At 52.2% G+C, this 14,311-nt stretch overlaps 1 protein-coding gene across 1 annotated transcript; it reads right to left on the bottom strand.

Annotated features, from left to right (window-relative positions):
* Window positions 1-628: 628 nt before the first annotated feature.
* On the bottom strand, window positions 629-1,435 carry LOC112638884. The gene has a single exon (XM_025411370.1). The coding sequence runs from the start codon at window positions 1,433-1,435 to the stop codon at window positions 629-631; it is 807 nt and encodes a 268-aa protein (XP_025267155.1).
* Window positions 1,436-14,311: the final 12,876 nt, after the last annotated feature.

Genomic DNA, 14,311 nt, shown 5'->3' with positions numbered 1-14,311 from the left:
AATTAGCGCGTCTAACTGCCGTATCAATTGTATCCGCCGTCGCCAAGATCAGCGTATCATCGGCATAGCATACAATTTCACAACCGTACTCAACTTCGCCACGGAGAACCTGATCGTAATCTATGTTCCATAGCAGGGGGCCCAGGACAGAGCCCTGGGGCACCCTGACCGGCCTAACCTGGATACCACCAGATGTAGTGTATTCTACGGATCTCTCATACAGGTATCCGTCAATAATCCGTTTCAAATAATCGGGAAACTCCTTCCTTATCATCGCTTCTCTGATGATTGGCCACGGAATCGAATTGAAGGCATTTTAAATATCGAGACTGATGGCCAAAACAACACCATCCTCTCGAAAAGCCATTTCCGCAGTGCTTTTTAACCTCATTAAGGCGTCGCATGTAGATTTGCCAGCTACAAAGCCGTACTGATCTCCGGATAGGGCAGCGTCCTCGGATTCCGCCATCCAGGCGTTTATTCTATAAGTGATGATCCGCTCCAACAATTTGGCAATATCCATAAGTAGGCAAATTGGCCTTACCTTGGGTAATTCTCCCTCAGGAGCAACCCCCTTTGGGATCAACACGAGTCTAGCTCGTTTCCATCTTCTCGAAAAGTGCCGGATCTAAAGCATTCCGCGACTTTCTCTATCATCTCCAAGGGAGCCAATTTTAGTAACTCTTAAGGGAATACCATCCACTCCCGGCGCCGAGTTATGAGCACTATCCTTGATAGCCCGATGTACCTCCGCAGCATCAACTATACATTGATCGTCCCAGAAGGGGACAGACCAGATTGCACGCGGATCAGTTTCCATTCCATTTGGAAAAAGGCCATCAATTAACGCCTGTACTACTGGTGGGTCCAAAGTTTCCGTTAGCGCAGGAGTTGCTAATCTCAGTCGGCCCAAGACCAACTTGTACGGGAGGCCCCAAGGATCCTCATCAATAAGACCAAGCAGCTCTCCCCATGCACGGGCTTTTGCGGCAACAATTGCTATCCGCAGTTTCTTCTTTGCTAGCCGATAAGAACGCTGACATCTATCTACTTCCAGTTGATCTATAGTGCCACGCGCAAGCTTACCAATAGCTCGACGCCATCTGCGTCTATTAGCAATAGCCTCCGATCGTAAGTTCTTGATGTCGTCACACCACCAGTATGCAGATCTTTTAACTAGTGGTCTTACCAATCTAGGTGTACTGCAATCTGCCGCATCGCGCATTGTTGTGGCAATCCAATCCGCGAATTCCTCAGCTGTGTTGTCTTCCAACGACAAGTGACATGTTGCACATCTCCAAGACAAAGAGGCCTGAAACCTGTCCAAATCCATCTTTCTCGAATTCCACCCTAGTGGTGTTCGACTAGGGAGTACTGGAGATTCACCATATTCGAACATAATATAATTGTGATCCGACAAGGTCTCAGTATCCATTACTACTCGCCACTCTGCTACTCTACCAGCGAGCCTCGACGTACACCAGTCAAATCTACAATCGATGACCCTTGCGGACGTACACATGTGGACACATCACCAACATTTAAAATCCTTAGGTCTAAGCCAGCCGCCCATATCTCGACATGGTCGCCTCTCGTGTTCGCAACCCGAGCTCCCCATAAAGTAGAAGCAGCATTGAAGTCTCCGCCTATGATAGCTTCCGAAGCCGTAGGTCGAAGAAACTCCGCCATTTCATCGAGTCTCCGATCATTCGCTACGGAGTCACTCGGAGATAGGTAACAGCTTATTATGTCCATGGATTTAACTCCCACAACAACAAAGCCATCACCCTTCTTCCTGACCTTTATTGACCCGATATTCGCGCGACAATCCCACCAGACAGCAGCCAATCCCTTTTTACACTGGGACAGCGCGGGGCCATCTTGTAGACTATATGGCGGCTCAGCAATAGGCACACTATTATAGTGCCTAATTAGCACACTTGGACATTCCATTCCTTTATGTGCTGCATAAGCAAGTCGTACGCAGGCCGACTTCGATTTAAATTGCATTGAAGAATGCGCATTTATTTGTCCAAGCCAACCCTCGTACCCTGTCTCCGACTCAGGCTCTCTTTACTAGGAAGGGATCCACAACCCACCGCTCCAAGACGGTATCGCGCATCCCTTCCCGCAGTCGCACACAACACACATTTCAGCTGTGCATGGCAATTCCTTGCAACCTGCCCCGCTTGCCCACAACGGAAACACGATCCGCGTCGATCGGCATTGGAGCTGCAGTTTGCCTGCACATGCCCAAACTCCCAGCATTTCCAGCATTGCATTGGCTTTGCATCTAAGAGTTCTACCCTGGCAGTGGCCCATCCAATCATGATCTTCCTTCGACCGGCCACCCTGACAGCAACCGCCAGAGGGAGTCTGACCCAGGTCATATACAACCCATTGCTCATGGGTCTTATGGGACTAGTTACCACTTCATCCATTTTACAATCTCCTACACTGGCTATTGTGGCAGCTACCTCTTCAGGTGTCACCGACTCGTCAATCCCAATTATTCTCAGATCACCTTGCCGGACTGGACGTGTTACGAATGCCGTTTCTCTTAATACTTCGGCCAATTCACTCTTTAGCTTCTCGGCTTGTTCACCACCATCAGGATCCGAGATTTCAATAAGTAGTGCACCTCCTTGCGCCTTCTTAATCCTTATGTTCTTGATTCCCATGTCCTTTAACGAGATATTCTCTTTCGCTATGCGTATAGCATCAGTGTATGAGAATCCCTCAGCGACACCTCTAATTGCCACAGCTGCACTACGAGGGACTCTTCGACGCGTATTCTTTTCTTCTCGTTTTCCTGTATTGTGTCTATTAGTATTATTTACACTATTTACATTCTTATCTCTACTATTTACATCTTTATTTCTTTTATTTACAGCGTGCCGACCTTTCTCCGAAACCTTAGGCGTTGGACCGCGCTCCCTGGATTCAGGAGTGTCAGTAACAAGCGGAGAATCGATGGATAGCGGCGGTGGAGGAATAGCTTTTCTTTCTCGCCTCTCCCTCCACCTATCTCTACCTTTCACAGCGCTCCATTCGTCATTTGTATCTCCGGCCTCCCCGCCAGACATACCGATGCTCCCAGGGGCATCTGGAGTCTGCAGGGGCCGTAAAACAGGAGCATTGTCGCGAGGGGGAACCAATTGTATGTTGCTCCTCACTCTAACCCTCGGCGTACGCTGAGGGAGAGGAGGGCTCATTTGGTCTTCCATCTTCGTTATTTGAGGCGGCAACTTCTTATTTTCAGCAAATTGCAGTTGTCTCATTACCTCTTCCGTTATCTTTTTTAACTCTTCTTTTTCTTTTCCAGGTTCATCGCGGGACTTCAGCAGACCATCTCTCTCGGCGTTCCAGGACGGACATCACGCGACGACCGGCTCAGCTGCGGAAACTCCTCTCTTCTCAGGTAAGTACCCTTTCTATTCTTCTCTAATTCTTCTTTTCTTTTTCTAGGCTCATCGATGGACTCTGGCAGAGCAAACTCCTCAGACGTCTCCACACTCATCAGGCAGCATCGACGGACCAGGCAATATGGATTCTTCACTATGCAGGTAAGTACTTCCTTTATCTTTCCTACCTTTGATTAGACTATCCCTATCCCGATAAGTGTGTTCTCTACACCTATTACAGATGTTATACGTCTTGCGAAGAGGGGACTCCCTAATCTGTGGCATTGGGGAGGTTGCCCTATCTTGCTTCGTTCTTAACAGATAACGCCGACTGGCCTCAGCTTTCTCTTTCTCCTCTACAGCAACTAAAGCTTTCTGTTGCAAAACTCACCTATAAGCTCAGTAAGTTCCTTTACCTCACCTTTTAGACTAGTTAGTTCCTTCTCATAAATATCACCCTAGATGACATTTCAATATTTTGCTTTTTCAGATAACTGATATCTCCGTTATCCTGTACTCGCTCAGCCATCAATTGTACTAGCTTTGTGAGTGCGACCGGTTCTCTCGGCCATGCGTCGCATTAAGGGACCCTGCATCGTTTTACATTTCTTTTAATAAAATCAATTTCATCTATCCATCTCTGTGCCATTGCACCAAGACTAGGGGTAGACCGATCTCTTAATTCCTCAAAATCTTGAGATACCTCTTCGAGTTCTATGACTAGCCGGTTCGAACCTTTTCCTTATTTAGGAAAGGCTTTCTACCGACCATCTTCTTGCCTTTCTTTTCACTCAGAGGGCCAGAATCAGCCGGCGGACTTGTCTGTGGAGACCGCCCCTGATGACCATCTGATGGCTGTTCATCCGCCGTTCAGAATTTTTTTCTCGTGGACGATTTCATCTTTTTCTTCAAGGGCCGAGAACACTTACTAAATGTCCTTACACCACGAGGCCTTAATATCTTAGGACTCCTCGCAGACTCACTCATAGGCTCCGCTTCGGAGCTCGATTCGGCCGCCTTTCTTTTAGTTCTGGATGTACTTGGCTTACTTTCTCATAAGTGCGCACTCGCAACACTATCCTTCGGTCTCATATCGCATACTTTAGCCACTTCATCTACATTTGATCGACCAGAATGCATCTTCTTTTTCTCACCGCTCGAACAGGCGTGGCAGCATCAGGACCCCACCGTTCGAGATTTACCCGACACGGAACGATTCCACGCTGACTCAACGGGCCAGGCCTCACCACTGTAATAGGAGTTGGCAGGTCTTCTAAGGATGACACATAAACATCTCCATCAGCTTCGTCCTCACTGTTTAACATATTGTCTCCTTTCTTTTCAGGTACAAAAACAACCTCCACGGCAGTATTATTCGGCGGGCCAGCAAACGATATCTCAATTACATTATCATCACCAGTCGCTTCATCTTGTTCACCAGGTACAGTACTTTCCCCGGCATCGATATCTTCCGATGAGTCTATAATTGATCCCGCAGATGCCCCCTCATCACCAGATATTTTATCCTTCTTTTCTTTTCCAGGTTCAGGATCATCCTCATCAGCAGCAGTACTTCCCAAGGAATCCGCTGTCATCCTCGCAGACGTCATTTCCCCCGTTATGCCTGCGGAGCACATTTCGGGTGGCCCGTAGTCCGATAACGACGCAGCAGTGACCAGGACAATATCCCCGTTACGCCGGCACTGAAGGCTCCGAACACCTTCTGACACCGTAAGTTCGTTTTCTTTATCCGAGTTCATATCCATGGTCGATCTATGGTGCGTTTTTTTGACCAGAGTACGCCTCTCTGGGATGGTTTTGGAGGGATCACCATCCCCACAAAAGCATACATGCACTCACATTCACACACCAGGAGTTGGGATTCCAAGGGTCATGGAAAGGAAAAGGAGGTAAGGGTAGGGATGGGTGAGAGAGGCAGAGAAGGATGTCTGGGGATGAGGAACATGAGCTGGGGATACAAGAGGATTGGGGTGTTTTTCTACCCTTAACGGGATCCTCAATCCGGGCAATTGTAGTCAGGGCCACCTACCTCTATGCGCATCAGGCCAGAGTGCCCGGAGGGAGCGTAACCCCCCTTCCTCCCCTTTCGGGGAGGGAAGTGCAATGCGAGCTCTTAGTCAGCCGCCCCCGGTCGCCGGGACCCCCGACACGAAAGTGTCGAAGTGGGGGCCCGAAGGACCCACCGGACCCCTCCCCCGACATCTAAGTGTCGAAGCGGAGGGCCCGATGGGCCCGGAGACCGGGGGCGACCTAAGTCTCTCCACCACGTCAAGGTGGCTCGCCACAGAGAGGGTCCGGTCACAACCTAACCTAACTTAACCTAACCTAAACCTAATCTTGCGACCGGCAGGTTCGCCGACCATCGCCATCGAGTATTCACCGTCCCAGTCCTGAGGGAATCACCGGTGAGAATGGTCACGGAGGCCGTGACATATCAAATCAATGCGGACGGGAAGAGGACGCCGTTATACCGACTTCGTCGTGCCGCGAGGAAGCCAGTCGAACCTCAGCCAGGCCCGTCCTGGAGAGACTGAGATCGTTATTTGTCTGTGAAAATGTACAGACATTATCTTAGTATTAGATAATGTATATAGATGAACTAGTAATTAGTTTAGCCGATAAGATAAGCGTAGGATTAATTACCGCGCTCGAACGAGATCATTTAATATGATTCGTTTTATGTTATTTATTTATATTATATTATTTTATTTGGCTCTCTGTTAGCGTCACGGACACGCGGGAGACAAGTTTAGACATTTCTGTCATTCTAAAGTCCGATAAGCACGAAGTGCAGAAAGTGCACCCGACAAGTGCAAGAGGCTCAATTTTAGATTCTCTGTTATAGATTATCTTAATTGATTTATTTTGAAGCTATGTGCTCGGGACACATTTAGAATGCGCTCCGAGTCAAGTTATTAATATTTTGATTTATTTAGTGCTCCACGTGCACAAAGTGCAGAAGGTGCACGTGTCGGGTGCAAAGCCCGGTATTTTATTTTCTTATTATTTTTCGTTCCGTTAACACCGGATGGTGTAGGAGGTCGAAAAGAGACGCTCCGATTCATTATTTTTGGTGAAGTGCAAGCGATGCACATGTCGCGCAATGTAAGATGCGACAAATGTTTTAGTTGCGCCGAAATTAGTCTGTAAGCGTCGCCGACGACTAGTTATAGGTGCGGAATGCGATTATAATGATTGCATAAAGAAAGTGCACAAAGTGCACCTGAAAAAGTGCACTTTAGTAAATTCATCATTTGAATCATCCGACCACCGGGGACCGACCCCTGATGAGTTTGGACGCGTAACACGCAAGTTTTCGATTATTTTTTATTTTGGGTCGGAAATTTTTATTTTGCTCCGGAGGCTCGGGAAACACGAATTCTAACCGGATCTTCGCGTTTCGCGATGTTTAGAGTCGATTTAGACAAAAAGTGCAGAAAGTGCAGAAAGTGCACATAAAAAGTGCACTTATCAAAAAGTGTCTATTTCGAGTGGGAAAGCTCCTAGAAGCATAACCACAAAGCTTCGCGCGCGTAGCGCAAACTTTTAGTTACTCTTGATCAGTTGCACTTTGTGTGCGCGAAGTGTACTCACTTAAGTACACTTAACAAAAATGTTTAATTTTATTTTCTGAGGCTCAGGGAAGATAACCCTAGCTATCGTACGTTATCAGCGTTTATTTTAAGTGACTTTTAGTTCGCTGCACCTTAAGTGCACAAAGTGTACTCGTGAGGTGCAAATATTTATAAATGTTTATTTTATTTGTTTGAGGCTCGGAAAACAGTTATCCGGCCGATTGACGCGATCTGCGTGTACTTTAAGCAATTTTTAGTTTGCTGCACTTTAAGTGCAGAAGGTGCACTTGCGAGGTGCAGATAAATTTTATTATTTATTTTGTATCCTTATGCTCGGGGAAGTGTATCCCTAGCGTTTTCTGCGCGATTCGCGAAGTTTTTAAGTAGGTTTATATTATACTTAATCTAATCGCACCTTAAGTGCAGGAGATGTACCAGCGAGGTGCATATATGTAGATTTAATTTATTTAGATTATTTAGGCAGGGCGAGTCTATACCTGTCACGTTGTCACGCGAGAAGCGTTATTTTAATTTATTTAGCGTTTCGTACTTAGAGTGCAGGAGGTGCACGTCTAAAGTGCAAGATAGAATTTTTATTTGAATTTTATTTATTTAATTTTGGACATATACGCGAAACATTCGTGCGTTGTTAATTTTAATTAATCATTATTTTTAAGAGCAAAAGTACACTCGGTATAGAGCAGTGTACTTGCCAGTAGGCGGAGCCTATGGGCGGGTCTCCCGAAGAGTGGGGACAGTATATAAGCGAGAGCGGACAAGGCTCAAGGCTCTTTGCGCGCTGGCTCCTGCCCGTCGAGTTTCTCACCGTATGGAACAAAGAGTTCAGTATTCGAGTCACGCTTATAAATATAACGTAAAAATTTATGTACGTATTTATTGATATTGTTAACGCGGTACTTGTCGCGTTTAATAATTAACGTGCGATTTGTTAAGTGCCTGTCGTGCAACGAGTACGACGTTAAATCAGATCCTGAGACTACGTATACGTGCGTGTCTCAAGGTAAACATAATAATAATTATTTTATTATTAATAAATAATTAATAAATTTTAAAATAAATTTATTTTTTAATATTAAAACACGAGTGTTTATTCATTCTCGCGAATGCGCGGAGTGTTTTTCCTTTGTCCTAAACAAAGGCTCTTTCCTTATCAAATTCTCAGAATCGCGGTGTGCGTAGTTTTTCGGCTGCAAGAAAGTTCGTTTCTCAGGAAGCGCGTCGCTAATCCGAAGCATCGCGAAAATCTTAAACAAAGAGAATAAAGGTCATCGGGTCTTAGCGTGTAAACAGCGTCTTTGCGTGTAAACGTGATATGCGACGCATGTGGCAATAAAGGAATCCGAGGGATTAATCAGCTAAGAAATTAGCTGAAAAAAGTGCGTAGTGAAAGCTGCGACGCGAACGGAAAATTCCGTTGCGTAGCTTGAGTGCGTGCGTGTAACGTGAACCCATATTGGGTTACACAAAGCCGACCGAAGTCGGAATACGCAGTTGCCTCAGCCGCGCGCTCGAACAAAGGATAGTTCGACGCGTGCACACAACAAAGGATATACGTCGCAGGGGTTGCTGTTAATTAGGCAGTGGTTCTCAAGTGGCGGATCCCGACATCAGGGTCTCTCAACCGGGGATTTCTAAGGGTATCTCTTGGTTCGTGGACACATTCCTTGTCTATTGGAGGAGAAATAGACTGGCGACCGTATAAGGTAGGATCTAAACCTCATAGATCGGATCAAATCTTTAGTATTGCTTTACTCTGTCCGGTCACAACCTAACCTTTTTTTTTTTTTTTTTTACGTGGAGAAATCCTAACGGATACCCGTCCCCCCGGGGAGAGAGACGGTTATGCTCTTACGGCTAAAACTCCATGGCAGTCCTTCTGACGCGGTAATTTGGGCAGACTCTAGGGTCGCTTTAGCATTCAACCAGAGTATGCCCCCGCACGAGTCCTCCGTCCCCCGTGGGGGAGGGAGGACTCCCTGCCGGATGTTTAGCAGCGATGCGGGACCACCACGCATCGCTGCTCGTCCCTGGAGTCGCAGTGCAATGGGGTGCGAGTGTCACCCGCACTCACACTCCTGCGACCCCCCGGTTCCCAGGTCGGTGCTCCCTCCACCTCCCGTGGGGTAGTGGATTCGGCATTCGGCCCGAGGACCCTCCTCGAGGTTCAAGCGGAGAACAGAAGTCCTCCGCCGTTATCCCTCCTACCTCGGGGGGGTCGCCAGGGAAGAGGACATTCCCGTGGTGTACTAGTCCTCATGGGGGGGTAGCCCGTGGGCTACTAGTCCTCCCCCCAACGATCCCCCATGAGGAGGGGACTATGACTCCCGCTATTTAGCGGGTGCCACCGTCCCCGCCCCAGGACCAGTGTTCCCCCCGGACCGTCCGGACCCGAAGGTCCGCGACGGCCCAGGAGGGAACCCGGCCCTATCACCGAGGCCATCGCCACGCCCCCCCGGATCCCAGCCTTCCGGCGGGGAATCCGGAGGGCCGCGACTCTGGCCCTCCTTCCCTACCGTTTTGGACGGGGGGGAGCCCCCAGCCCGCACCCAGGCTCAGCGGGGCTGCCTCCTCGCGCCTCCTCCTCTCAGTTACCAAGGGCGGGGGCTTACACCCCTCCACCCCAGGATGTGCCCCGCAGGGAGCCCAAGATCCGCACAAAGCGGACATCTCGGGCCCCCCGCGCGACGCCGCGCCATTTTGTTGAAAGGTGCGCCGTACTTGTAGCAGCGCACCCCCCTGTCGCTCTCCCCACCCGATGGGCATTGGGCAGCAATATGCCCAGCCTCGAGGCAGGAGTAGCACCGGGCCGGCCCACCCCCCGGTAGAACCGCCGAGGGGCGACCGACACCCGCCTCCTCCTCCTTTTCTCTCCCTCAGGGGAGGACCTCCCCTCCCCCTCGGAGGGGGATGACTCCCAACCAGAGTCACCCGTCCGGGGAGGGGTTGTCACCTCCGTGTCGATGATGCCGGGGACCTCAATCAGGAGGTCCCCGTCATCATCTCGTGCCACGCGCACCATCCCAATTCCCGGTGCCCGGATCTTAATTCCGGGCGCCCGGGCGCTCGCCTTCACGGCGTCGGCGTAGGAGAGGCCAGCCGGACCAGACCCCCTGAGCGTACTCCCAGGGATCCCATCGGCCGAACCTCTCCGCCGCCGACACGTCTGGGGGATAGCGCTGACTGGTAAAGCTGGGCTGCCCCCGCTCTCTCCGCTGTGGAGGAGCTATTTTGCTCCTCCGCTTGGACGTCCGTCTGCGTCCACCGACCCCGCACCCGAGTTGGCATGGGATCCGTGGACACTTCCTAGCGTTCCACCACCGTCGTTTGGGTGCTCACACACACCCCAGGCGCATACAGATGTTCCTTCGCCTTTTCCATCCATTCAACTGCCCCCTTAAAATATGCAGGGCTTTAGCCTGGCTAATCGAGAGGGGCACGAAATCTCCCTGACAATTCAGGGAGACCTTCCTTCCATCGGTGACCTTCTTCACCTCTCGACCGATGAAGTTGGACAACCCTTTGGACTTGCCCAGCAAAGTGTTCAAGCCCGACGCGATCCGCCTGATCTCCTCCTCTTTTTTCGGGGTGGTCGTCAATGCCCCCTCGGTGCCGACCCGTGACACCGAGGGTAGCCCGTCGTCCGATGACGACGGGGGATGGGCCGGGACGACACCCTCCCACACCCGCCGGACCCTGGGGCTCCAAGCACCCCTGGGCCAATAATGATCCATCCTTTTTAGGACTCATTCCATCCAAGAATTGTTTTTTTATCGAGGTTGTCTCCTCTAGGCTATTTGATAGCAGGCGCCACCTCGAAGAAAAGTAGAGGGGGATTCTATGGACAATGGGACAAGGAAAAAGGATGGGAGATAGGGAGATATAGGATAGGTAAGGAAAAAAGAATGGGTTGGGTGTTCTCCCACCCGTCACGGCCCCACTGTACCGGGTTTGGAGTCAGGGTTTTCCTTTCCCTATCCGCATTAGGCCAAAGTGCCCGAGGAGGGCGGAATCCCCTCTTCCTCGCCCGGGGAGGGAAGTGCAATGGACGCTCTTAGTAGGGCCCCGCCCGCCCAGGCCGGAACAGCAGCCTATGGCTAACTGAACCGCCCCGGACGACCGGAACCCCTTAAGCCCTTCCACCACGTCAAGGTGGCGTCCGTCGGCAGGGACCCTTTTTTTTTTTTTTTTGATAACGCAGGAGAAATGCTTTATGCATACCATCACCCTCGGGGGAAGAGTGGTGGTTATGCGGGATTCCCGGTCGCGCTAAGTGTTAGCCGACTGGTTTACCCGCTAAAACTCCTGCGATGGCCTCCCGCGCTATGGAGGGGCAGGTAGGGACCTGGGACTCACGCTTGCAATACTTCAGAATCCCCAGCTGTGGGTCCCCTCCGCGCTTACGGCCCGGCGACGTGTGTATTTAGTCGCCGGGTCTCCATCCTGGGGAGAGCGTTATTACTCTCCCCTCCTTCCTCTGTGTGGACAGACGGGGCCACGCAGTCCATCCACCTTCCTCGGGGACCGTACTTAGAGCGCTACAGGCCCCCGCCTGTGACGCTCCGGTCCCGAGGGAGAAAGACAGCCGCCGCGTTAGCGGCGGGTGTCTATTCTCCAGCTGGGGAACTTGCTCTCCAGTTGCTATCCGCCGCACCTTGCGGCTTTATAAAGGAGGCATCTGCCTCCTTAAATATATATCGCTGCCGCGTTCAGCGGCCGCAAAGAGAGGGCTAACAGCCCATCTCCTCGCCATCCCGTTTATCCCGCATATGTGGGGGAGGGATCTTATTGGGGGGCGAACCCATTAGTTGGGGACTTAGTCCCCGGTCTGGTTGTTCGCCCCCATTATGGTCATCTCCTCCTTTGTGGAGGAGAAGACTGCTGTGTCCCTCCCCCGCGGGGGTGACGAGGCCTAAGCCTCCTTATAACGGGAGAGGCGACGGAGCGGGAGGACGATGTCTCGTTTCCGGTCTCCGCGTCCGTCGGGTCTCCTCTATCCTCCTCCTCCTCGCTATCGGTCGCTGCGACGGCAGCAGCCGCCGCAGCCTCTGCCTCCGCCGCCTCCTGGCGGCGGACTCGTTCGGCCGCCTCCTTCTGCAGCATGACTTGCTCACAGAAGGAGGCGACCGCCTTCCACGACCTCTCGCTGCCTAACATCTTAACGATGAGTATCGGCAGCGAGAGGTCCTGGCCGACCTCATTACAGAGATCACGACGCAGCGTATCCCACGCCGGGCAATCCGCCAACGTGTGCTGCGCCGTGTCTCTTCCTTCCCCGCAATGGTGGCAAGCCGTGGTGCTCTCCTTGCCTATACGACACAGGTACTCACCAAAGCAGCCATGCCCGGTGAGCACCTGTGTCATCCTAAATGACACCTCTCCCTGGGCCCTGTCCAGCCACTCGGCTAGACAGGGCCGGACGGCCCCGACAGTCCTGGCACCCGCAGTTGCGGGATCCGTGAGGTGGGCGTCCCACCTCTCGATCATGGACTGCCTGGCTTAGAGCCGGACGATCTTCTTGACCTTGGCTGGCAGTGCTCTGCCCGTCCCCTCCCGGAGTTCCCGCTCGCGCTGATAGATTTCAGCGTACATGTTTGCGAGGAACTCCAGGGGAGGCCATCCTGCCAGGATCATGGCCGCCGCGCCGGACACCGTGCGGTAAGCCCTCGTTACTCTCGCTGCCATGCTTCGTTGTACGCGCCGGAAATTATCCTTTGCGCGTCGCATGGCAACGAGGTTCGCCACCCATATGGGACATCCGTAAAGGGCCACCGAATTAACGGTGCCCATGTAGATGCGGCGAATCCGACCGTCCGGACTTCCAAGGTTTGGCAGGAGCCTGCCAAGTGCCTTGGCAAAGCGCTCCACCTTGGGGGTAAGGGCATCAAAGTGATGCCCAAACTTCCATTGACTGTCCAGTAGGAGACCGAGGTATTTTAGCCGATCTCCTACCAGGATCGAGGTGTCTCCAACCCGAATATGGGTCTCCGGTGGTCGACCTGAGGCTCTGCTATAAAAGTATAGCGCCTGTGTCTTTTTGGCCGCCATCTTGAGACCCATACCGACTATTCCACGTACCACGGCTGCCACCGCCGTTTCGGCCTTGGCCGCCGTATCCCCCCAGCCGTCCCCCACGGCCACCACTAGTGTGTCATCTGCATAACAGATGGCGTGGCAGCCGCGGGGGAGAGGAAGGCAAAGTATCCGGTTATACGCGAGCTTCCACAATAGGGGGCCAAGTACCGACCCCTGTGGAACTCCGCACCGAATTCGCCGTCGGCTCTGGAGTCCGTCCTTCGTGACGAACTCCAGATGCCTGTCCCGGAAGTATTGGCGTATGATGTCCACGAGGTATTTGGGGACTCTTCGCTCCATCAGAGCGTCCTCGACGGTGTCCCAGGGCAGGGTGTTAAAGGCGTTTGCGATGTCTAACGACACCGCCATTGCCATCCTGCCCTCCGTCACTGCGACCTCCGTGAGGGACCTGACGCGTTTTACTGCGTCTACCATAGATCGTCCCTCACGGAAGCCATACTGCTCCTCGTGGAGATCCCCCTCCCGGGACATATGCTGGACGAGTCGGTCAGCTCAAAGATTTTGCCGACCTCGTCCAGCAGGCATATCGGTCTATATGCCGACGGGGTGCCTGCCTCCTTGCCCTCCTTGGGAAGTAGGACCAGCTTGGCCTGCTTCCACTGCTGGGGGAAAGCGCCCTGTCTGAGACACTTGTTAAATAAGTGCCTCAGACGCTCTCCCAGGTAATCCAGGGCCCAGACCCATATCTTTCCGGGCACGCCGTCCGGGCCAGGAGCCTTCCCTGACTTCACCCGTTTGACGGCGCGCCGGAGTTCGTCGTTGGATATTTCCTCGTCCTCCGTAAGCTCATGGGGCCCCTCTATACCGGGACCCCAGTTGAGTGTGGACCCCTCTGCCCCGATTGGGAAGAGGGTGTCCACGACATTCTGGAGGACGGGTGAGTCCAGCGACTCCGTCACCGGGGGCGCCCAATTTCTATACTTGTTAAGTATAATCTTATAAGGACGCCCCCATGGGTCTGTGTTGAGGGACAGTAGTAGTTCGTTCCAACAACTGGCCCTGGATCTCCTGATGGCGGCGCTCAGGCGCGTCTTGCTGCCCTGTAGGCGGCCAAGGCCTCTTCACGTCTCTCCTCGTCTTTCCCTCGGGGAAAACGGGAGAGGGCTCGTCGGGCCTGGACGGAGGAGCGCCTGAGTTGCGCTATCTCCTCCGTCCACCAATAGACGGCCCGACGCGAGCGGGGCGCGGCTACGCGGG

The sequence above is a fragment of the Camponotus floridanus genome, unplaced genomic scaffold (assembly GCF_003227725.1).
Source record: "Camponotus floridanus strain SB8 unplaced genomic scaffold, Cflo_v7.5 scaffold398, whole genome shotgun sequence".
Taxonomy (NCBI): Eukaryota; Metazoa; Arthropoda; class Insecta; order Hymenoptera; family Formicidae; genus Camponotus; species Camponotus floridanus.
This window is presented reverse-complemented; position numbering and strand designations above follow the sequence as displayed.